This window comes from Heterodontus francisci, chromosome 1 (assembly GCF_036365525.1).
Source record: "Heterodontus francisci isolate sHetFra1 chromosome 1, sHetFra1.hap1, whole genome shotgun sequence".
Taxonomy (NCBI): domain Eukaryota; kingdom Metazoa; phylum Chordata; class Chondrichthyes; order Heterodontiformes; family Heterodontidae; genus Heterodontus; species Heterodontus francisci.
Window position 1 is genome coordinate 120580121 of NC_090371.1, and position 26621 is coordinate 120606741.

At 42.2% G+C, this 26621-nt stretch overlaps 1 protein-coding gene across 1 annotated transcript in view; it reads right to left on the reverse strand.

The window, feature by feature from the left end:
- Window positions 1–6034: 6034 nt before the first annotated feature.
- cracd (capping protein inhibiting regulator of actin dynamics) overlaps window positions 6035–26621 on the reverse strand; it is a 119204-nt gene continuing 98617 nt past the window's right edge. The window contains exons 7-8 of the mRNA XM_068057049.1: window positions 15623–15788; window positions 6035–6640 (exon numbers count right to left, since the gene is read on the reverse strand). Of these exons, the coding sequence (XP_067913150.1) occupies window positions 6480–6640; window positions 15623–15788 (327 nt within the window). The 3' untranslated portion in view covers window positions 6035–6479. The remainder of the gene's footprint in view (window positions 6641–15622; window positions 15789–26621) is intronic.

Genomic DNA, 26621 nt, shown 5'->3' on the forward strand with positions numbered 1-26621 from the left:
ACCAAGTTACAGAAACATTGTATCATAAAATCACTTTTGTACATGGAATGAGTAGTATTAGAAACAATTATTTGATTATAAGCCACTCTTAGCCATTTATATTTGTATGGTTACAGGAAATAGTTTGTTTATATTTTGTATTTAAAACCAATAATGAAAATGAAAAATTACAAACACAACGGTCAGCAATGACAAAAGTTCTGTATTCTAAAAAAAGTTAAGAATTGTGCCCTTGAGTAAACATTTTGATATCTTATTCTATATTAAAATTAATGACACAGTGCTTGTTCCTTTCAGTGCAGAATAAATGGGAACTTCATATAATTAGCTCAACAAATGATGCAATTTAATTTTTAGCATTATTGTAAAGTGAGAGGATAGTAGTACTTAATGTTTGCTAGTGCAAAGTATCTTGAGCAAAGGTTTGGAAAATATAGAGATATCATATTTCAGTTTCTACCAGTATAAATTGCCACTCCAAATAAATTTATTTACTGGAGTAACAGGGTTGTTATGTTTTCCAGTGTCAGGTTTGTCTGCATAGTATCTACACATAAACAGTGAGCACATTAATTGGTTGTCATATATTTTAATACATGTGACCCCCATCTTTTATAAATTTCAATGTATCTCAGTATAATACCAATCAAATACATGAAATACTGTTTATTGACACCATTGATATAGCATTTACATTAAGATATTTGGATGACTTTGAACCCTACCTGGAACATTAAGTTGGAATGTAATGCAGTATCTTAAAGTATGGTTCTCCAGGTTCTGTAAGTAGTTTTGGGTCAATTGACCAAAATCCAGTTACTTAAATTAAATTCTCTTTACAATTTGCAATGATGAAACAATAATTTGTCCTTTGTTCATATAAATGAATATTTTTTAATTCTACATTTTAGACTTCATAATGAATCACTTCTCCTCAAGCAGCCGAGGGAAATCAGAAAAAAATGATCCTCACAAAGTTTATTTAATCTATAAAACCTTGATGAAATGTTTACAGCTTTCTGAACAAGTGTATGTGACACATCTCAGCAGCAAATGTGTATTGTGAAAACATGCATCAATCATAAACTGAACGTCAAAATTACTTCCATGTTAATATACTGCATAAGATTCTTAATTTTCAGGCCATATTTTAAGATTTGCTTAATTATTTTATTTTTATTTAAGAATCAGAGTGTAACATCTTCCGGGAACAAAGCAATGTTACAAAAAATACAGAGTGCTTTCTTCCTTACTTTTGATTGTAGGTTAAGTAATTTCAGAAGTTATCATATTTGCCCAATCTAAATAAAAAACATTTTGCTTATTTAGAATGAATGCTTTTTTGCCTATTTTAAAAATAAATAATCTAAAAATTTAATAATCCCAAAGGGCGGCTATACCCCAGTTTTGGAACTAATGAGTTTAATTAAGGTTGAACTTGTATGGAGGCTGTTTGGAGATGGAGAAGGAATGGATACAGTGGGGATGGAAAGAAGTCAGAAATTTAGTCTAGGGATTAGAGCAATTGGTAGCAGAGCATAAAGTAGGAAACAGAAATAATCCGAAATTTCAAGTTTTAAAAAATAGCAACTGTTTGAAAAAAAAATTAAACATTAGTTGTGAGTTTGATAAAATGACAAAAAAGGGATGGTTTCAAATCTAAAGACGGAAAAGGTTGCAAATACACAGAATGAGAAAAAGTAAAAGTTTCCAGTATTGACCTTTTGTGAGAAATAGACTGCGACACATAATCAATTCTAGTTGTGACGAAGGGTTATAGCTCTGACTTTAGCCCAGCTTTCTTTTTAGATGCGGACAAACCTGACATGTGTTTTAAGCATTTTCCATTCTTAGTTACATACTAGACCGTTCAATCAGAATTTCACAAACTAGTGTCAACACGGATGAAAATCAAAGTTCCACTTTGCTGAACTATGTGGCACAGTGGTGCAGTGGTTAGCACTGCAGCCTCACAGTTCTAGGGACCCGGGTTCGATTCTGGGTACTGCCTGTGCGGAGTTTGCAAGTTCTCCCTGTGACCATGTGGGTTTTCGCCGGGTGCTCTGGTTTCCTCCCAAAGACTTGCAGGTTAATAGATAAATTGGCCATTATAAATTGTCCCTAGTGGTGGTTGGGGAAGGTGGGGATGAGGTAGGAATATGGGATTAATGTAGGATTAGTATAAATGGGTGGTTGATGGTTGGCACAGACTCAGTGGGCCGAAGGGCCTGTTTCAGTGCTGTATCTCTTTAAAAAAAAAATTGTAATTTCAGGAAAACTTGCACAAGTCAATGTAAAATAAGATGTTCAGCTGTCTTCTGTTTGGCTTATTGCCGTGTATAAAGGCTTGAAAGACATGGATTATAAACTGGCAAATTATAAAGACATTTTTAGTCTTTTTATGCTGACTATGCAGTTCACATCCATTGTTTCCATCCATGTGCCAGAGTTTAAAAAGTTAGAAACATGAAGTAAGTGGTGTTCTGATGGAAATTTAAAATGGAAAGAAACAATGACAACTGTACTCCTGGAAAGGTCCTACAGTCCTTGAAACAGGTCATGTAAAAATCATCAGACTGCTTGAAGCACTAATAATTTAGATTTAAAAAAATAATTGACTTGAATGATGGAAGTAACTTGCATGAATTGAAAGACTCAATAAAGTTATGAGAAGCACGGCCGTACACATGATTTGGTTATCTGAAATCCATTCAGTGATAGTTTAGTTATTGAACAAGCAGTCAATGATGACTTATAAAGATACCGAAGCTAAAATATTACCCAGAGAGTTACAGTCATGTTTGTTCCAATAATTGAAGACTGCAATAGCTTTTAGGTTAGATTATAATGTTTCGTTTTTATCTAGTCATGCTACATAAAAGCTGTGGTCTTTATATTGTCGCATTAGTTTTTATTATGTCCTAGAGCATTAATTTTTAATTTCTCTAGCAGTTCCAACTTTGTTAACATCTGATCGAGTTAAAAATAGAAAGAAACAGTGACAACTCTACACCTGGAAAAGTCCTACAGACCCTGAAACAGGCAATGTAAAAATCATCAGACTGTTTGGAAGCACTAATAATTTAGATTTGTTAAAAAATGAATTGACTGATGGAAGTTAATTAGATGAATTGAAAGATTAATTCATTAATTACTTTTGTTTTATTCATTTTTTTCACTTCCCAGGAGATATAAGCAAATCCCATAGAATACATTGCTTACATTATTTTATACAGTTAACAATCAAAATTAAAATTGATCATCTATATGTCAGAAATAGATGGCCAAAATCATCAAAGTAAAATATTCTCAAATATGGACTAATCATTATAGTTTCATGAAATGCAAAAACACCATAATAAGCAAAGTGCATAAGTTGGCAATTTAAATAAAAATACATATTAAGTGATAGTTGATGGCTGCTTATATTACACAATGGAACAGAGGATTGACAGGTTTAATCTGAATTAATCAGCCTGCTTTTTTCTACACCAAGGTGCAGTAAAGGCAGACCAGCTGCTATTTCTGTCACAATTTCAATCATAATTTTGTTTTCCGTTTGTTGATGCTTATTAAAAAAAATGTTTGGACTAAAACAGTTGATAATTCTTGTACTGCAAGCAGCTGAAGAGCTGACATTCTGTTATGTGTCAGGCCTAATTATTCCTGTGTGAGTTTAAATTTAGAGTTCACGTAAGCTGAATGCTATGTTAGTACATGTGATGGAATCAAGGATGTATGTATTTAGTAAAATACATATTTTCTGTGGGAGTCCCTCAAATACAATGAACTACGAAAAATGTTTTCTAAGAAAGTGTGTAGTTTTAATTTTAATTGAAGTACTGCCATATACTATTTAGATAGGTTAAAGTGTGTTTTGATCACAATAGTTTATAGTAGCTTTTTCTAAGTTCAAACCAGTAAACAGTTTGTACTGAATAAATCTTGTAACCCTAATAACTGTTTAAATAAAAATGAAATAGGATTGTACACTTAGACAATGTAATCCACTGAAAGGGTTGTTTTTTAATGGCTGCATTGCATCTTAAAAGCCACCAGGGATTAGCAATATATGCTGGCCTAGCCAGTGATGCCCACATCCCAGGAACAAATAAAAAAAAGGAACAACAATATTCCAGACATTTTGATCAGAGTAACCCTATAGGTTGTTCCGAGGTCAGTTATTTCCCCTTGTGATTATAATATTATTTTCACACTGAATTTATGCCTGCAGCATTGTAAACTTAGCATAAAAATCAAAATTTTATAGATGTTGAACTTCAATCTATTTTGGCCATACTAGCTTCAGCAAGTCCTAACCAATGATAGGACATTGGTGGAGAACCAGTAGGAATTAATATAATACTCAAAAATGAGTCAATTTACAAAACTCCAAGTTAGCTGTATTCAGATTAAGAAATTCATTTGCAGTTCAATTCTGCTTATCTATGAAATATTAATAAATGCGAGATCTAAAGAAAAAAACGCTGAAGCTGCTTCTTCCTCTCTTCTGTAATGGCAAAAAATCTTAAGCAGTAGATCCTTCTTGAATTTTAGTTATCTTCCAGCTTGAAATATATCTGAAAAGTTCATTGTTCAGTATCTTCTGGTAGTAGCACTTGTGCAGTTGATGGAAATGTTACAGATATGATAATTTAAGAAACAGGTTATAAGTCACACATTTGCAAACTGTTTTCTCCTTTGGCAAATTTGGAAGAATGACGTGCACTACTCTGAGGCCAGATTTTGAATGCTGCGTTTACCATCAGGAGTTTTCAATTCTGTTCGCTTTCTTTTTATGGATGTGAGTCTGACTGTTGGGGAGAAGGAACTGAGCAATCGAGAGAAGAAACAGAGAAATGATGAGAGGACACGTGGAAAGGAGAATCAAGATGGCAACAAATAAAAGATGTATGGGAGAGAAAAGGACAAAGAGTATAGAGATATGTGCATAAAAGAGCAGACATTCAAATGAGTCAAGAAATAATCACTCGAAAAAAAGATGAAGATGGAGAGAAAAAAATTGACACGAACAAGTAAAAAGGACTTGGGGAACAAAAGGGAATAGTCGCAGAGGAAAGAATCAGAGAAAATTCAGAGATATAATAGAATAGGAAGCAAATGCACAAGAAGAATACCAACATGCCAGAGGGAAGCGTAAGAGACAGGCCCAGAAAACAAAAGAGGAATAGCCACAAGCAGGGAGACGCAAACAGGGGTGTGAAAGAGGGGCAAATCTCTTGAATCTCTTCAAGGTCAAAACAGATAAGTATTTTGAAGAGTAATACATCAGCTACAACAGGATAGTCTAAGATGGACTAGATGGACATATGAGGGGTGAATTTTCATGGGGGATCTCCCACTATTCTGCTGTAACTTTAGCAGAAGAGCCCTGGAAATCCTAGCAAAATAGCATAAACGGCATTTATGCCATTTTTCCAAGGTTTCTGCAGCTCTTCTACACACGCTAAGGAGAATCCCAGCAGAAATTCATCCACTGTACTCTCTTCCAATCTTGTTTCTGCAGATGAGACTGTCCCACAGAGCAGGAGAAATAAAACAGACCTTCGAAAAGTCTGAGACAGATTAAATTGAGGGGCCATCACCGATGCACAAAGGAGATATTCACACTCGCATTCAATGCAGCAAATGTCATTTACTGTGCAGACATCCACATCTTACTGTGCAACAGGAAAGATCAAAAAATAAAACTATATTCTTAGTGGGGGGGGGGGGAGAAACTATTTTTCAGCACTATTTAAACTACCATGTGTAAGCTGTTTTAACTTTTTCCATGGCACTTTGAATTTGTCTTCTGATCTATATTACTGTAATTCTGTAATTTCTGTTTTAAATGTTGCCTAAATTAACCAACTTGAAACAAACAACCTTTCTTGTTCTTGCTGGCATTATTTTGAAAGAAATGGATTTTTTGTCCTAGAATCACAGACACGTACATCATGCCAAAATCTAATCCAAAATAGAATTCAAGTAAATGCTAAAATTAAGATAGAGCTTCATTTATAGTCAAGTTATGAAAATATTTAATATTTTATTGAAGGACTTTAGGACCTCATTTAGATGACCATCAAAACTTGAGACATTTTAGGGCAAAGGGAACATCCTTTCTGACAGGTTTTGAAAGTAAAATTGGCTTTGAAGGTGGTGGTAGCAAGAGGAAGAGCAAGAACTACCATACACAGTCAAGGACCGCAACAGTTAAATGTAAGCTGTGGCAATTGATATTCATGTATATTCAAATTTACAAACAATATTGGGAAACTACAGAGAATGTGAATCGAGATATACATTTACAAGCTACATGTTATTTGCATTCTAGATATACTGAGAAAGGTGATGTCTGCAGCACATGCAGTGCTTTTTATGGTTTTAATCGATTTTGAAAAAAATACACTTTCGCATTTTTTGTTTCGTGACAGCTATACAGGATATAGTGGAGGTTCCCAAACCATTTGGGTTCATTTAATTATCTGAGGACAGTCACTCCAAGCTTTAGCTTTTCTCTTGGCAAGGGCTAGCCAGGCAGGTTCCACGGATACCGGTGCAGCATCCGGAGTTGAGAATCTCTTCGGTACTTCTTTCACTGGTGGAGTTGATGACATTGAATCACAAATTTCAACTATGCAAAGAGAATTTAGAAAGAATTAAACACATGAAAATACCAAAAATGGATTTTATTGAAAATCAAAATATAAGGAAAATAATGCAACGGTGAATAGAAATAGTTTCTTATTATAAAGATTCACATATATTACCAACCTATTTCAATGTGCTGCCATTTTTTTCTCTTCCCCCTCTACTTCTGAAAGTGTTGACTCCTTGTTGGGATACAGTCCCACAAACCCTGTGTTTAAGCCTTGTCAGTGAGTGTGTCAGGATTTTCCGACATAGTGAGACACTGGAAGAATCATGGCCAAATTTGATTCTGCTTTCCCCTAACACTCATTGACTTTGCATGATAATGTAGTAGTTGTGTTATGTTACTGGATTAGTGATCCCGAGGCCTGAACTAATAATCCAGAGAACAAGGGAAATGTGAGAATTTGAATTCAGTTAAAAAAAATTGAAATACAATAACTAATATCAGTTAAAACAAAAAGTTTGCATGAAGATAATGGCCTGGATTTTGCAATAAGAATAACAGTGAGGCCATCAGTGCTCATTGTTATTAAGGAGTAAATTGGACAGCAACTTCCAGCATCCACACATGCATGATTAAACATGGAAATAATGAGGTTGCTGTCCAAGTTACTCAGCTCCTTCAGAAGCTTTGCTCTAGCAGTATCTTGCCAAGAGACTCAGTGTTCACATATATGAGCAGCATGAAGTTGCAGTACTAACCCACTAAACATGGCAGAAAAAGTTAAGGCTTGTTTTTTCTAGTGTAAGTGAATTTTTAACAGCATGTTAAGTCTTAACTACTGCCAAACAACCACTCTGATGATGAAAATTTACTTTTGAAAGTGTAGACTCTCATTCCTTCAGATTTTAATTATTTTTGGAGATTAAAAAAAATCAAAAAAATTATTTACTTCTTCTGTCTCTTTTATCTCTCTCTCTTTCTCTCTCACAATCCCATCTTTCTTGCCCTCTCTTTATTTTGCTTTACTTGCTTTCTGTAGATGATTTTACATTGAATTAAATATTCTAACTGATAATTACTGGTTTAGACTTTGTGACTCATAAGGAGTCTTCAATCTGATTGGTTAAGGAAACACACTGTTGCTTGCCCTCTTCAGGTCCCTATAAAGGCTGTCAGGCTGCTTTGACTCTAATTATGGCAAGTCGCAGTGCAAAAGCCCACAAATAGTTTGTGGGCAAATGTAAGTGTAATGATCGGCGAGCACCAGTTATTCACCGGTGACCACAAAAGCTGGGCCATTAGATTGTCATGAAAACCCATCTGGTTCACTAATGTTCTTTAGGAAAGGAAATGTGCCATCCTTACCCAGTCTAGCCTACATGTAAATCCAGTTGCACACCAATATAACTGAATCTTAACTACCCTCTGAGGTGGCATAGCAAGCCACTCAGTTGCATCAAACCACCGCAAAGAATAACAAAGTGACATGGAATTCAGGTGGTTTAAGAACACGGTCCACTACCAGCTTGTCAGGGCAACAAGGAATAGGCAATAAATGGTGCCCTTGCCAGTGAGGCACACATGCCCAATTAAAATCGGGGATCCTCGAGGCCAGAATTGGAGGAGAGCAAATATATCTTGGAGGTTATAGGGTGCAGAGATTACAGAAATAGCGGCCGGGATCTTGTTCTCCTCTTGACATCAGGTTCCGTGCCGGTGGTTCCGGGAGATCGGAGCGGCAGCGGCCCACCATGGAGCCCGCGCCGGGATTGCCGGGCCCGATCTTCTCGACGGCGGGGAAGCTTCAGGGCAGGACCTCCACCACTCTGTAGTGGGACCATGCTTTAAATATTGAAATTACCTGTTAGCATACATTTTAATGGAATTCGCTGCGATCCTACCAACCCTTTCCAATCTTCAGCGCAACGTGTGGCCCTCGCATGCCTTCATGTTCCCATCCTTGAAAAGCTGGCGCCACCGAGGTGAGAGCCCTTGGTGCCTGCAAAGGTTGGTAGGTAATATCCTTCTCTTATTTGTTTTTGCAGCAAACTTGGACATTTGCATTATATTTAAGTAGCCAGAAATGGGTGGGGGGGGGGTGCGGGTTGGAACTCTTCATTGCTCTGTTGGCAAGGGGGCGGGGTGGGGGTGGGGGTGGAAAGGGTGAGCTCTGCATGTTTTGCACAGGGGAGGGGGTAGGGGCAAACTCTGCATCTTTGGAACTGTCTGCAGGGCTGGCAGACTTTTAAAAATGGCGCCAGCTCCTGCTCCTGTCTCAGGTAACACTGTTCACGGTATCACTGAGGCCACCCCCTCCATGTAGTCGGGGAGGGGGGTGGCTGCCGCGCATATGTAAATGAGCCGCCGGATGCAGGATCGTGACAATGTGTGGCCCGTGCATGCCGGCCACCATTTTTTTTTTGCCTGCCACCACTGCGGGACAACAAAATCCAATCCAGAGAGTGGTAAAGCCATGGAGGGATTTGAAAATAAGGATGAGAATTTTAAAATCAAGGTGGTGTTAACCAGGAGCCAGTGGAGGTCAGTGAGCACAGGGGCGGTGGATGAATGGGACATGGTGCAAGTTAGAATATGGGCAGCAGAGTTTTGGATGACCTCAAATTTACAAAGGGTAGAAAGTGGGAGGCTGGCTAAGAGTGCTTTGAAATACTCAAGTACAGAGGTGACAGAGACATGGATGAAGGTTTCAGCAGCAGATGGGCTGAGGCAGAGGCAGAGTTGGGCAATGTTACAGAAGTGGAAATAGGCAGTTTTAGTGCAGATATGTGATTGGTAGTTCTTCTCAGTGTCAAATATAACACCAAGGTTGCGAACAGTCTGGGTCAGCCTAAGATAGTTGTCAGGGAGAGGTTTGGAGTCAGTGGCTAGGGAATGGAGTTTGTGGTGGTTACCAAAGCCAATGGCTTTGGTCATCCCAATATTGAGTTCCGCTCATCCGGTACTGGATGTCGGATAAGCAGTCTGATGATTTACAGACAGTGGAGGGGTCGAGAGAGATGGTCATGAGGCCGAGCTGGGTGTCATCAGTGTACTTGTAGAAACTGATGCTGTGTTTTCAAATGATGTTGCCAAGATGAGTGTGGCATCAAGGAGCCCTAGTAAAATTGAAGTCAATGGGAATCATGGGAAAACTCTCCAATGGCTGGAGTCATACCAACACAAAGGAATAAAAGCAAAATACTGCGGATGCTGGAAATCTGAAATAAAAACAAGAAATGCCGGAAATACTCAGCAGGTCTGGCAGCATCTGTGGCGAGAGAAACAGAGTTAACGTTTCAGATCAGTGACCCTGCTTCAGTTCTGACCATCTAACCACTTCCCCTTGACATTCAATGGCATTACAATTGCTGAATGCCCCACCATCAATATCCTGGGGGTAACCATTGACCAAAAACTTAACTGAACCAGTTAAATAAATACCGTGTCTACAAAAGCAGGTCAGCAGCTGGGAATTCTGTGGCGAGTAACTCAACTCCTGACCCCCTAAAGCCTGTCCACCATTTACAAGACACAAGTCAAGAGTGTGATGAAATACTCCACACTTGCCTGAATTAGTGCTACTTCAGCTCAGCACCATCCAGCTTCATTAGCACACCATCTGCCACCTCAAACATTCACTCCTTCCACCAACAGCACATTGTGGCCGCAGTGTGGACCACCTACAAAATGCACTGCAGCAACTTGCCAAGATGTCTTCAACAGCACCTTCCAGACCTGCAACCTTTACCACTAAGAAGAACAAGGGTAGTAGGTGCATGGGAACACCACCACCTGCAAGTTCCCCTCCAGGTCACACACACCATCCTGACTTTGAAATATATCATCATTCCTATCATCGTCGCTGGGTCAAAATCCGAGAAAGCCCTACCTAAGAGCACTGCGGTGACCCTACACCACATGGACTGTAGCAGTTCAAGAAGATGGTTTACCACCACCTTCTCAATGGCAATTATGGATGGGCAATAAGTGCTGGCTTTGCCAGTGATGCCCACATCCCGTGAATTAATGAAAAAAGGTTATTCTTTGCAAGGCTGATCTCACGACTTACAGAACTCACTTGATTTACATTCTTCATTGATACCGACTGGGTCTGCACCATTTTCCGGTGGAATCCCTGAGGATTCTCAGGGCCATTATTTAAAAGCAAAAATGAATTGAAAAAAATAAAATCACTGTGACAAGACAAGGCTGTACAGCATGAGTTTCACACAATAACTGAACAGCAGAATGTTAGGAATGCACTCTTCCAAGATCCACTCAAAACACCTCAAAAGCTGCAATGTTACTCATTTAATATAATTTCAAAATGTTAATGTGTAAGAAATTTTATCCTGTTTAAACATGGCCTGAAGTTTATGCTAAATTGGGCTTTTTGTTTTCATTCTTTCATGGAATATGGGCATTGCCGGCAAAGCCAGCATTTGTTGCCCATCCCTAATTGCCCTCGAGAAGGTGGTGGTGAGCGCTTTCTTGAACCGCTGCAGACCATTTGGTGTAGGTACATCCACAGTGCTGTTAGGAAGATGTATGACTTGCAGGTGAACTTGCAGGTGGTGGTGTTCCGATGTGTCTCCTGCCCTTGTGGTCGAGGTTGTGGGTTTGGAAGGTGCTGCCAAAGGAGGCTTGGCGAGTTGCTGCAGTGTATCTTGTAGTACACACAACTGCCACTGTGTGTCAGTGGTGGAGGGAGTGAATGTTTATAGATGGGGTGCCAATCAAACGGGCTGCTTTGTCCTGGATGGTGTCGAGCTTTTTGAGTGTTGGACCTGCAGCCATCCAGGCAAGTGGAAAGTATTCCATCATACTCCTGACAGGGTTTTGGGAATCAGGAGGTGAGTTATTCACTGCAGAATTCCAAGCTTCTGACCTGCTCTTGTAGCCATGGTATTTATGTGGCTACTCCAGTTAAGTTCTGGTCAATGGTAACCCCTAGGATATTGATGGTGGGGGATTCAGCGATGGTAATGCCATTGAATGTCAAGGAGAGATGGTTAGATTCTCTCTTGTTGGAGATGGTCATTGCCTGACACTTGTGTGGCTCGAATGTTACTTGTCACTATCAGACCAAGCCTAAATGTTGTCCAGGTCTTGCTGCGTGTGAACACGAACTGCTGCAGTATCTGACGAGCCACGAATGGTACTGAACATTGTGCAAACATCAGCGAACCCCCCACTTCTGATCTTACGATGGAGGGAAGGTTATTGATGAAGCAGCTGAAGACGGTTGAGCCTTGAACACTACCCTGAGGAACTCCTGCAGCAGTGTCCTGGGGCTTAGATGTTTTGCCTCTGACAAACACAATCATCTTCCTCTATACTAGGTATGACACCAACGAGTGGAGAGTTTTCCCCCTGATTCCCATTGACTTAAATTTTTCTAGGGCTCCTTAATGCCACACTTGGTCAAATGCTGTCTTGATGTCAAGGACAGTCACTCTCACCTCATCTCTTTTGTCCATGTTTGGACCAAGGCTGTATTTAGGTCTGGAGCCTATTGGCCCTGACAGAATCAACCTGAGCATTGGTGAGCAGGTTATTGCTGTGTAAGTGTCGCTTGATAGCACTGTTGATGACACCTTCCAACACTTTGCTGATGATCGACAGTAGACTGATGGTGCAGTAATTGGCCGCATTGGATTTGTCCTGCGTTTTGCGGATAGGACATACCTGGGCAGTTTTTCACATTGCTGGGAGATGCCAGTGTTGTAGCTGTACAGGACTTGGCTATGGGTGCAGCTAGCTCTGGCGCACAATTTTTTTTCTTCAGTCTTCAGTACTACTACCGGGATGATGTCGGCACCCATAGCCTTTGCTCTATCCAGTACCTTCAGCCATTTCTTAATATCACGTGGAGTGAATTGAATTGGCTGAAGATTGGCATCTCTAATGCTGGGATCTCAGGAGGAGGCCAAGATGGATCATCCACTTGGCATTTCTGGCTGAAGATGGTTGCAAATGCTTCAGCCTTTTCTTTTGCATTGATGTGCTGAGCTCTCCCTTCATTGAGGATGCGGATGTTTGTGGAGCCTCCTCCTCCACTTAGTTGTTTAATTGTCCACCACCATTCACGACTGGATGTGGCAGGACTGCAGAGCTTTGTTCTGATCTGTTGGTTGTAGGATTGCTTAGCTCTGTCTATCGCATGCTGCTTCCGATGTTTAGCATGCATCTCGTCCTGTATTGTAGTTTCACCCAATTTGGCACCTCATTTTGAGATATGCCGGATGCTGCTCCTGGCATGCCCCCCTGCACTCCTCATTAAACCAAGGTTGGTCCCCTGGCTTGATGGTAATGGTAGAGTGAAGGACATGCCAAGCCATCAGATTATAGATTGTGGTTGAATACAATTCGGCTGCTGCTGATGGTCACAGCACTTCATGGATGCCCAGTTTTGAGCTGCTAGATGTGTTCTGAATCTATCTCATTTAGCATGGTTGGCGAAGTGCAACACAACACAATAGACAGTATCCTTAGTGTGAAATCGGGTCTTCATCTTCACAAGGACTGTGTGGTGGTCACTCCTACCAATGCTGTCAAGGACAGATGCATTCGCGACAGCTAGATTGGTAAGGGTGAGCTCAAACAGGTTTTTCCCTCTTGTTGGTTCCCTCACCACCTGCCGCAGATCCAGTCTAGCAGTTATGTCCTTCAGGACTCGGCCAGCTAGGTCTAAAGTGGTGCTACTGAGACACTCTTGGTGATGGGCATTGAAGTTCCTCACCTGGAATACTTTCTGTGCTCTTGCTACCCTCAGTGCTTCTTCCAATTGGTGTTCAACGTGGAGAAGCATTGATTCATCAGCTGAGAGAGGGCGGTAGGTGGTAATCAGTGGGAGGTTACCTTGCCCATATTTGACCTGATGCCATGAGACTTCATGGGGTCCAGAGTCAATGTTGAGGACTCCCAGGGCAACTCTATCCCGACTGTATACCACTGTGCCACCACCTCTGATGGGTCTGTCCTGCTGGTGGGACAGGACATACCCAGGATGGTGATGGAGGAATCTGGGGCATTGCTGTAAGGTATGTCACGCCAACTTGCTTTGTTGATTGATAATTTTTTTTAATCCACTGGCGATCTGAATTTATATTTTTTGAAGAAATTTAAAAAAGAACAGATGAAGGATGACTTTGCTGGCAGCTTGGGATGGCCACCTAATTTGCAACACTGTATCCTACATTGCAAGGCCTGTGAGGTGGAAATGAAATGACTGCTCATCCCAGTAAGAACCTAGACCCAGGAAGTTTCAGGGAATTACCTGTTCTTTTTAGCAAGAAGAGAAACACTGCTACCATGTTTGAATCACTGGGTGACTGTCATGTGACAAGCCCCTACCCATCTCTGGTTTTAAGCTTGTGTTTCTCTGCAGCAGCAAGGAAAAGCTTCTGGACTCTGACATGTGCAGTCTCTCTCTCTCTCTCCCCCCGTTTCAGCTGACAAGCTTTGAACCCTGTCTGCTGACTGATCACCTCTGCATACTCCAGCTACAATCAGAAACCCCGTTGGAGGAAATCATCCACATCGCTCTCTCCAAGTGACCCACCGAACCAATCATCTACCTCTTCAAACTAAAAGCCTCAGGAACATTGAAATCAGCTCGAAGCCAGCCGAATCACCAAACCCCATAGACTGTATACCCCTTTTTTCTATGGACTCTAACTCAACCAATCTACTTTTCCCCCTCTGTAACCTATTTGTGTGTGTGTAAACCTCTAGTGTGTGTGTGTGAGTACAATAAAATTACCCTCTTTGTTAAAATCAAGAAAACCTATTTGATTGGTTCTTGTTATGATCACAGCAATAAGTAATCAAACACCTACTGAATTGGCCAGTACATCCAGTTTAAAAAAGAATTAAACCTGTTGTGGTCAAATAGGGAGAGGGAAAAAGGCAAGCCCTTTGACCTCCTCCTCACCTGACTGCAACAGGTATGATTTGGTGAGTATGACTATGTCAGGCTGTTGCTTGACTAGTCTGTGGGACAGCTCTCCCAATTTTGGCACAAGTCCCCATATGTTAGTAAGGAGGACCTTGCAGGGTCAACTGGGCGGGCTGTGCTGTTATTGTTTCTGGTGCCTAGGTTGATGCTGGGTGGTCCATACGATCTTATTCTTATTCGACTTTTCTGCAATGATTTGGTACAACTGAGTGGCTTGTTTCAGGGGGCAGTTAAGAGTCAAGCATATTGCTGTGGGACTGGACTCACATGTAGGCCAAATGCAATTCCTCTAATATCGGCGCAACTGCTGCGAAGTTTCACAGAATTTTAAGCACAAATTGCATTCAGTACAACTCCAGTTTCTGTGGCCTTTTGCACTAATTTTAAATCATCGTGCTAGAAGTAAGCCCCACCCACAAATCTGGCTATGACCCCAGGGTTAATAAATCACCTTTGGGAGTTTCCATGAACTGGGCACCTTTTCAGGCCTTCACGGAGGCTCCAAAAGTTAATTTGGAACATTTGAGCACAAGGCCACTAATAGGTACGTTTTAAAAGATTTAGAATTTTTTTTAATTACTAAAGAACCGATTAACCGATGATTGTACCCGAATATAACTAGCAAAATAATTTGGTATATTTTTTAAAAGTCACTTTCAAAAATTTAAGATGAGGTTACTCACAGGTGATGGATGGACACTGTGATTTAAGATACTTATTTTTATGACTAATCCCATTTTCAGCTGTATTAATTAAACGTTACCAAATTTACCATTCTTAAATATATCAAGGAATTTTATTTTTAAAGCAAAATTCTTTTTAAAAATGTTTTAAAATGCTGCCTGACTGTTCAGGTTCATGGCAGATTTTGTGTTCACTGACATGCAAATCTTTGAGCGGAAACTCAAGAAAAAACACATTTCAAATGGGTGCAATTTTGGATGCAATTTGTACCCAGAATCACTGATAGCGCCAAAAACTGAAATTCTGCCCCATAAACTGACAATAACAGCATAACATATGTAAATCTGCCCTCTTAAAACAATGATATCACGTACCTGTGACAGAATTTGGAAGTGTGGCAGATTTTTTCAGGTGTTCACGGCGATCCACTTTAGACACAATATTACTCCCAATTTTCTTTTCCTCATCCTGACTGGATTTCTGCAGTGCACTTACATAATGATTGCCTCCTTTATTGTCTGTGGAGCTGGAGACCATTGTCTGTAATGGTAAAGACAGACCAATATAAATGAGAAGACATCTCTTTATATTTTTTCACTGATGCATTTTGCATTTTATCAGATAGTCGTCCTTAATATTTGTTCCAACTGCAGGTGGTTTAAATCTGGTGTCAGTATTTGGTTGGTGCATTATTTAGCTATTTGAATAGCAGGGTAAACTATATGCATGTTTTCTATTACAGTTGAGTTACATTTTAGAGTCAGAGAGTTAATCAGCACAGAAACAGGCCCGTCATGTCTGTGCCAGCCATCAAACACCTAACTATTCTAATCCCAATTTCCAGCACTTGGCCTGTAGCCTTGAATGCTATGGCGTTTCAAGTGCTCATTTAAATACTTCTTAAATGTTGTGAGGGTTCCTGCCCTCAGTGCGTTCCAAATTCCAACCACCCTCTGAGTGAAATTTTTTTCCCCTCAAATCCCTTCTAAACCTCCTGCCCCTTACCTTAAATCTATATCCCCTGGTTATTGACCCCGCCACTAAGGTAAAAAAGTTACTTCCTATCTAACCAATCAATGCCCCTCATAATTTTGTATACCTCAATCATGTCCCCCCTCAGCCTTCTCTGCTCTAAGGAAAACAACCCTAGCCTTTTCATTCTCTCTTCATAGCTGAAATGCTCCAGCCCAGGCAACATCCTGGTGAATCTCCTCTTTACCCTCTCCAGTGCAATCACATCCTTCCTATAGTGTGGTGCCCAGAACTGTACACAGTACTCCAGCTGTGGCCTAACTAGCGTTTTATACAGCTCCATCATAACCTCCCTGCTCTTATATTCTATGCCTCGGCTAATAAAGGCAAGTAGCCCATATGCCTTCCTGATCACCTTATCTACCTGTGCTGCTGCCTTCAGTGATCTATGGATGAGTATACCAAGGTCCCTCTGACCCTTTGTACTTCCTAGGGTCCTACCATCCATTGTATATTTTGTTTAGTTGGCCCAAAGATTTGACGATCTTCATCAAATTAAAAATAAATTTCTTACAGGAGAAGTTCAGTTGTGGGAAGACGTCCATTTTAGGATTGCCAATTCTGATTGGGTGTATTCCTGGAGGCTTGACCACATGACTTTCCACTTCAAACCAACCCACCCTTATATTCCCACCATTGGTCCATCCTCCGGGTGCACTGTTATCCCAAACCAATTAGAAAGCAAACAAACTCTTTCAGACCTGATTGGATTAATCTTGACTGTTAATCATGCAGCCTTTTCCCCCATCTCCAATATTTTTATTATTGATAAGGTGTTTAAAAAAATGAAAAGAACATATTCTTTTTAATGTGCCCGTGATTTTCCTCCTGGGTGTCCTGGAGGTTAACCGTCAATTCCGAGAGACTCCTGGAGGATTGGCAACCCTAGTTCATTTTTGTAATAATTTGGAAGTGACTTTCTGAAATGTCTATATTTTGGTGTTGAAGGTAATATAACCATATGTGAACAACTTACTGCATGCTGTTCCTTATAAAGTGAGACTCGCCATCAACTTTCCCTTTCAAAGTTAAACTGTTACAAAGAATAGAAATTACTGTGTCAAACTGTTTTTCAAACCCTGTCTTGTTAAAAAAAACTGTTTGAGCAGCTTTTAATAACAACCATTTGTATTTTCTCTCTGACACTCCAGAGCTGAAGGTCTGTAACACAAACCTGTTTGCCATTCTCTTTTCCAACTTCACACCCACATATCTAATCTTTATTAATAAAAAGGTTTGCTATAGTGCTGATTTTCCAGCAGTTATATTTTGATTTAAGTTGATTCCTTTTATTTTTCTTCCATCTCCAAGAGTGTGATAGTATGTCACACAATCTCCATGTGCTTGCTGATTTTGAGGCCATTTATAATAAGTTCTTCTTCACTGTGAACATGACTTGTCTGTGGTAGCTTAACTCAAATTACTTCATTTTTCCCCCCGCATGAACTGTGTCAGATGTGTGAGGGATTGATAGACACATAACAACAGATGTTACTGATTACATTTTCGCTCTATATACTCTAAACATAAGCTTATCTTTTTATTGGCTTGACTTGAAGTTTTACTCCTAGGGCTAAAAATTCATTTTCTCACATTTTCTGGCAGGGGAGGTCGCAATTTACACAAACTTCGTGCTGCCTCCTCCTTCGCATAATTTTAGCATTCAGCCAAGCGTGACTTGTGCTGCTGGCTCACTGAGCGCTTAATGGGGGCCTAGCAATGTGCCTGGCTAGCACATGTTCTAGCTAGCCTGCACCTCTTAAAGGCAGATTGTCACTCTTAAAGGGGAGCTGCAAGGAAGCTACAATAAAGCTGCTGCTGACTGCCTGTAATGCAATTGGCTGGAATTGGAAGCTGAACGAATAGAGCACCAGGGAAGAAAGTGGGTTCCCAGTTTCACAGATGTACTGGAGGCCTTAGTGATGGAGCGTGATGGGAGGTGTGCATGCCGCCATACGCCACCCCATCAAAGTCCTGTTCTGAGCCCTTGTAGCAGAGCTCAAACGTGACCTCGCCCTACACTGAGTTGGTACACAAACTATCCGTCCTTCTGAGCCAGGCTGCAGCCCACTCATGCCTGGTGTCTCACCACATGCAGATCTCGACTCAGTATACTACCCTCTAAATTTCATGGAGTACAAGTATCTGAGCTGTTGGCTGCGACTGTTAGATGAAGTGACGGTACCTCTTCATCAGTGGTGTGGTGTTGTCCTTGCCCTTCCTCCTGAGGCTGCTGTGCCTGGGCAGGTGGCAGTTCATGGTGGGCTGGTTCTTGGAGGCCCTCAAGGAACACTCTTCAAAGGGAGTGGGAGTAGCTGGCAAGGGAGTTCAACTCCTGGAGTCTGGCCCTGAGGACCTGGCAGCAGTGCCACAATGAGTTCAATGACCTCAACCATTTGGTCAAGGTTCCAATCTTCCTTAGATATGTGGCTGGTTCCAGAGGACTGGAGAATTACAAATGTTACACGCTTGTTCAAAAAAGAGCTAGGACAGCATTAGTTTTTGGCATTGCTTTTCACATGTACACTGACAACACTCAGCTCTACCTCACCACCACTTCTCTTGACTCCTCCACTGTTGCTAAATGATCAGACTGCTTATCCAACATCCAGTACTGGATAAGCAGAAATTTCCTCCAATTAAATATTGGAAAGACTGAAGCCATTGTTTTCAGTCCCCGCTCCAAACTCCATTCCCTAGCTACCAACTCCATCCCTCTCCCTGGCAACAGTCCAAGATTAAGCCAGTCTGTTTGCAACCTTGGTGTCACATTTGATCCCGAGTTGAGCTTCCGACCTCATACTTGTGCCATCACTAAGACCGCCTATTTCTACCTCTGTAGCATTGCCTGACTTTGCCCTGTCTCAAGCTCATCTGCTGCTGAAACCCTCATTCATTCCTTCGTTACCTCTAGACTTGACTATTCCAATGCACTCCTGGCTGGTCTCTCACATTCTACTCTCCGTAAACTTGAGGTAATCCAAAACTCTTGTGTCTTAACTCGCACCAAGTTCCGTTCCCCTATCACCCTGTGCTCACTGATCTACAAGCAATGTCTTGATTTAAACTTCTCTTCCTTGTTTTCAAATCCCTCCATGACCTCGCCCCTCCCTAACTCTGTAATCTCCTCCAGCCCCACAGCCCTCCAAGAAACCTGCGCTCCTCTAATTCTGGCCTCTTGTGCATCCCTGATTTTTAGTTGCTCCATCATTGGTCCCAGCGCCTTGAGTTGCCTAGGCCCCAAGCTCTGGAATACCCTCCCTTCGCCACTCTGTTTCTGCACCTCGTTTTCACAAGAACACGAGAAATAGGAGCAGGAGTAGACCACATAGGCAATTGAGCCTGTTCTGCCATTCAGTATGATTTTGGCTGATCTTAGGCTTCAACTACACTTTCACACCCACTCTCCATATCCCTCGATTCCCTGGCAGACCAAAATTCTGTCTGTCCCAGCCTTAAATGTATTCAACGATGGAGCATCCACAACCCTCTGCGGTAGAGAATTCCAAAGATTCACAACATTTGAGTGAAGTAATTTCTCCTCATCTCAGTCCTGAATGATCGCCCCCTTATCCCAAGACTGTATCCCCGTGTTTTAGTTTAGTTTAGTTTTAGTTTAGAGATACAGCACTGAAACAGGCCCTTCGGCCCACTGAGTCTGTGCCGACCATCAAACTCCCATTTATACTAATCCTACACTAATTCCATATTCCTACCACATCCCCACCTGTCCATATATTTCCCTACCACCTACCTATACTAGGGGCAATTTATAATGGCCAATTTACCTATCAACCTGCAAGTCTTTGGTTTTAGATTCCCTGACCAGCAGAAACAATCCCTCAGTGTCTACCCTATCCAGCACATTCAGAATCTTGTATGTTTCAATGAGATTCTTCTAAACTCCAGAGAATATAGGCCCAATTTATTCTGCCTCTGACAACCCCCTCATCCCCGGGACCAATTTTGTGAACCTTCGATGTATCACCTCCAATGCAAGTACATCCTTTCTTAAATGTGGAGACCAAAACTGCACACAGTACTTCAGATGTGGTCCCACCAAAACCTTCAAGATACTCCTTAAATCTAAACTTTTGGTCATCTGACTTAATTTTTACGGCTCAGTGTCATTCTTTGTTTTATAAAGCTCCTGTAAAGCGCCTTGGGACGTTTTGTCACGTTAAAGGCACTATATCAATACAAGATGTTGTTGTTCAAAAAAGGGTATAAGAAAAAACCCAGCAACTACAGGTCAGTCAGTTTAACCTTGGTGGTTGGAAAGCTTTTTGAGATGATAATCCGAGACAAAATTAACAGTCACTTGGACAAGGGCAGATTAATTAGGGAAAGATAAGGCTGAAGCATTTGCAACAATCTTCAGCCAGAAGTGCCGAATTGATGATCCATCTCGGCCTCCTCCTGTAGTCCCCAGCATCACAGATGCCAGACTTCAGCCAATTCGATTCACTCCGCGTGACATCAAGAAACGACTGAAGGCACTGGATATCGCAAAAGCTATGGGTCCTGACAATATTCCGGCAATAGTACTGAAGATCTGTGCTCCAGAACTTGCCGCGCCCCCAGCCAAGCTGTTCCAGTACAGCTACAACACTGGCATCTACCCTGCAATGTGGAAAATTGCCCAGATATGTCCAGTACACAGAAAGCAGGACAAGTCCAACCTGGCCAATTACCGCCCCATCAGCCTACTCTCAATCATCAGTAAAGTGATGGAAGGTGTCATCAACAGTGCCATCAAGCGGCACTTGCTTAGCAATAACCTGCTCAGTGACGCTCAGTTTGGGTTCCGCCAGGGCCACTCAGCTCCTGACCTCGTTACAGCCTTGGTTCAAACATGAACAAAAGAGCTGAACTCCAGAGGTGAGGTGAGAGTGACTGCCCTTGACATCAAGGCAGCATTTGACCGAGTACGGCATCAAGGAGCCCTAGCAAAACTGAGGTCAATGGGAATCAGGGGGAAAACCCTCCGCTGGTTGGAATCATACCTAGCGCAAAGGAAGATGGTTGTGGTTGTTGGAGGTCAATCATCTGAGCTCCAGGACATCACTGCAGGAGTTCCTCAGGGTAGTGTCCTAGGCCCAACCATCTTCAGCTGCTTCATCAATGACCTTCCTTCAATCATAAGGTCAGAAGTGGGGATATTCGCTGATGATTGCACAATGTTCAGCACCATTCATGACTCCTCAGATACTGAAGTGGTCCGTGTAGAAATGCAAGAAGACTTGGACAATATCCAGGCTTGGGCTGATAAGTGGCAAGTAACATTCGCGCCACACATTGGCCAGGCAATGACCATCTCCAACAAGAGAGAATCTAACCATCTCCCCTTGACATTCAACGGCATTACCATCGCTGAATCCCCCACTATCAACATCCTGGGGGCTACCATTGACCAAAAACTGAACTGGAGTAGCCATATAAATACCGTGGCTACAAGAGCAGGACAGAGGCTAGGAATCCTGTGGCGAGTAACTCACCTCCTGACTCCCCAAAGCCTGTCCACCATCTACAAGGCACAAGTCAGGAGTGTGATGGAATACACTCCACTTGCCTGGATGGGTGCAGCTCCAACAACACTCAAGAAGCTCGACATCATCCAGGACAAAGCAGCCCGCTTGATTGGCACCCCATTCACAAACATTCACTCCCTCCACCACCGACGCACAGTGGCAGCAGTGTGTACCATCTACAAGATGCACTGCAGCAATGCACCAAGGCTCCTTAGACAGCACCTTCCAAAGCCGCGACCTCTACCAACTAGAAGGACAAGGGCAGCAAATACATGGGAACACCATCACCTGCAAGTACCCCTCCAAGTCACACACCATTCTGACTTGGAGCTATATCGCCGTTCCTTCACTGTCGCTGGGTCAAAATCCTGGAACTCCCTTCCTAACAGCACTGTGGGTATACCTACCCCAAATGGACTGCAGCGGTTCAAGAAGGCAGCTCAGCACCACCTTCTCAAGGGCAATTAGGGATGGGCAATAAATGCTGGCCTGGCCAGCGTCGCCCACATCCCATGAATGAATTTTAAAAAAGCCAGCACGGATTTGTTAAAGGCAAATTATGTTTATTTAACTTGATTGAATTTTTTGATCAAGTAACGGAGATGGTTGATGAGAGTAATATAGTTGATATGGTGCATATGGACTTCCAAAAAGCACTTGATAAAATGCCACACAACAGGCTTGTCAGCAAAGTTGAAGCCCATGGAGTAGAAGAGAAAGTGGTAGCATGGATACAAAGTTGACTGTGTGACAAGAAACAGAGAGTAATAAAAACAAGAAATGCTGGAACCACTCAGCAGGTCTGGCAGCATCTGTGAAAAGAGAAGCAGAGTTAACGTTTCGGGTCAGTGACCCTTCTTCGGAGGCTTCCAGCACCCGCAGTATTTTGCTTTTAAGAAATAGAGAGTAGTGGTTAATGGTTGTTTTCCAGACTGGAGGAAGGTATACAACAGGGTTCCACAGCGTTCGGTACTAGGACCACTGCTTTTCCTGACATTTATTAATGACCTGGGCTTTGGTGTACTGGGCACAATTTCAAAATCTGGCACAAAACTTTAAAGTATTGTGAACTGTGAGGAAGATAGTGGTAGACTTCAAGAGGAAATAAATTAGCTGGGGGAATGGGTGGACACATGGCAGAGAAGTGTGAAGTGATACATTTTGGTTGGAAGAATGAGGAGAGCCAATATAAAAAAAAGGATACAATTCTAAAGAGCTGCAGGAGCAGAGGGACCTGGAGGTGTATGTGCATAAATCGTTGAAGGTGGCAGGGCAGGTTCACAAAGTGGCTGGAAGGGCATATGGGATTCTGGACTTTATAAATAGAGGCATAGGGTGGAATTTTACCCCCCACCCCCAACCCCCAGGAATGGGCTGGAGGGGGTGGGGGGCAGGGGTGGGGGGCGTAAAATCGAGTAGGAGGGAGGGGTTGCCATTCCCGTCGCCAACACGCCCCCATTGTCAATTTACCAGCAGCAGGGGAGGTGGCAAACGGCCAACCCACCCAGGCCAGTTGAGGCCTATAAGTGGCCAATTAATTGCTACTTAAGGGCTTCCTTCTGCCACTGCTGGTACATTACCAGCCTGATTGGGCACCCTGTGTCCCACAGAGGGCCCCTCCCCCCCTCAGCAGCAGAAGCTGCCCCAACTGGAGCACATCCCTCCTTGCCGGGGCCCAGCCACTTGTCCTTGCTGAGGCCCAACGCCCACTCACCTGTTTTAAGCCAGTGCCCATGTTGCTCCTCTTGCTGGGTGCAGTCCCAGCAGTGGCCACCGCTCCCACTAGTGCTGCTGGGATTGAGAAGCTGCCAGCGCATTAATTGGTCAGCAGCTCTTGGAGGCGGGACTTCCTACCTCAGAGGGCCAGATGTCCTGCCCGAGACCAATTAAGGGCCTGGGCCTTGCAAAATTGCTTCCAGGCCTGGCAGAGGCGGGCTGGCCCCTGACTTTTAAGCTGGTGGACGGGGCCTTCGCCGCCATGTAAAATTCCAGCCATAGAGTACAAAAACAAGGGAGTTATGATGAACTTTTATAAAATACTGGTTTAGCCTCAACTAGAGTGGCTCAGTGGTTAGTCTCACAGCTCCAGCGACCCGGGTTCGGTTCTGGGTACTGCCTGTGTGGAGTTTGCAAGTTCTCCCTGCGACTGCATGGGTTTCTGCCAGGTGCTCCGGTTCCCTCTCACAGCCAAAGGCTTGCAGGTTGGATAGGTAAATTAGCCATTGTAAATTGCCCCTAGTGTAGGTAAGTGGTAGGAGAATTGAGGGAAGATGTGGTAGGGAATATGGGATTAATGTCGGATTAGTATAAATGGGTGGTTGATGGTCGGCACAGACTTGATGGGCCGAAGGGCCTGTTTCAGTGCTGTATCACTCTATGACTCTAGAGTATTGTGTCCATTTCTGGGCACTGCACTTTAGAAGGAATGTGAAGGCTTTAGCGAGGGTGCAAAATGGATTATGAAATGGTTCCAGGGATGAGGGACTTCAGTTATGTGGATAGACTGGAGAAGCTGGGGCTGTTCTCTTTAGAGATGAGAATGTTGAGAGGAGATTTGATAGAAGTGTTCAAGATCATGAGGGGTTTAGACAAAGTAGATAGAGAGAAACTGTTCCCATTGCCAGAAGGGTAGAGAACCAGAGGGCACTGATATAAGGTGATTGGCAAAAGAACCAACAGCAACATGAGGAAAACCTTTTTATGCAGCAAGTGGTTAGGATCTGGAAAGCAATACTTGAGAGTGTGTTTGAGGTAGATTCAATTGTGGCTTTCAAAACAGGATTGGATAAGCACCTGAAGAGAAGGAAATTGCAGGACTATGGGGAAAAGGCAGGAGTGTGGAACTAACTGAGTTGCTCTTGCAGAAAGTGGGCACAAACACAAAGGACCGAATGGCCTCCTTCTGTGCGGTAACCATTCAATGATTCTACAGGCAACGTATCTTGATAGGACCTCTCAAACCCACTGCACCACCAACCTCTCATGCTGCTAAATGCACCACACCCTCATTAATCAATCATCAGCAGTCCCTAGCAGTCAGGACTCAGCCCTAACATTCAGATGCTCCACCTCCCCTCACACACCTTCCAATGATGCCAACCTGACAACCACCATTGGATAGCAGGTTTGTAGTACAGTGGAAGTGGTGGCCAACTCCATGACAGCACATTGTCTCAACTTCCACCGCAGCATTGGCGGATGCCAGTCAACGTCTCAGTGCTGTAGTGAAACCTTCTCTGGAGAGCCCTCCTCCTTCATCCTCTGTGCAGCGCTTCCCCTCTCTGCAGCCTCTGGTCCATTTGCCTGTCGTGTTGAAAAGGCAAAGATACTGCAACTACACCCCTATACCTGTTACAGCTTTTGTGTGGACATATTAACAGATCCTCTTCCCTCCCTGTGAGGATGCAGCAACACTCTCTGTCAAATCCAGCAATGCAGCACAACACCTTCAAAAAGACTCCACAGGTACATCCACAAATTTTACAATAGCAGAGTAAGTTAAAAGCATCTCACCTACAAGTTGAATGGCTGGTCGTGGGGGTGGGGTGGTGTGGTTCACCGTGCAGCTGAACACATGTTTAGTTGTGAGTGATTAGTGCAAGCATTCACTTGTCCTGCATGGTCCAAGTTACAAAACAGTGTGTGTTGTACGTCACAATGTGCCAAAGTCGGGAGCTTCCAGTGTATGCAAGGCACCAACGCGCTAGCGCCCTTCTCATCATGAGGCCCCAAACGGGCCATGCCAGAAGTGGCCGGAAGCACAGCGAGTGCCATGTTCTGAGTTTGAGGCTTTGTAACGTTGACACCAACAGTGCCACAGAGCCCAATTTCGTGGCCTTAGCGCCAAAGCAAGATTCGTGGCTAACTTTGGATTCAATTCAACCTTGAAAATATCTGGTATGCTCACTTTTGTGTTTAAGAGTTATAATCTAGTTCCAGACTTAAATCTGGACTTAATTATCAGAACATGATTCCAGTTTGTATAGCAAGGCCTCTAAATAATGCAAGAATAGAAATGATTGTTGTTAACAACAGCTACTTTGTTAACAACAGCTACTGTTGTTAACTGCCTGTTTCCAGTTGTGGAAGTATTGGAAAACAAATCACAGTAATTGAAATTTTATATCAAAATTTTGTGACTGACATTCACACTCACACATCTGATCCGAATATTAGTAAAATGGTTTAGAGCAGACTCACTAAGTTATAGTGATATCATCATCTTTCCCCATGTAAGAAATATTTAAATGAGATTCTTCTTTCTTCAGAGAGTTTTAAAGATAATAGTGAAATCATTGTTTAATTCGTAAATTAAGTCTCATCAGCATAAACACTGTTACCCTCCCCACCACCTCACCCCAAGTTTCGTAAAAATTGGTGAGCTATAATTAAGCATTTCAATTTACATATATAAATTAAGGTTTAGCTAGCAGAATTTGTTAATAATCTTTAATAGATCAAAACATCCTGAGTTTAATAAAGAAGAGGGGGTTGGAGTTTTCACTTTGTGTGCAATTGGGAAATTACACCCAAAATGCACTCAAAATTGTGCTGGTTAAGTTACAGTTCAAGTTTCCAATAAAGTTCATTTGCATAATCATAAACATAAAGTCTTTCATGAACAAGTGCAGTCGGGCAGCATAATAGAATGTAATAATTTATTTTTTCTTTTCATTAAAATGTATTCCTTGATGTATTTAAGACTGTTTTTATTAGTACAATTAAAAATGGGTTTATCACCAAACAAGCATTTTTAGTGATGTCTCCTAGTCCTCCACCTGTGAGTAACCTGATTTAAAATGATTGTAAA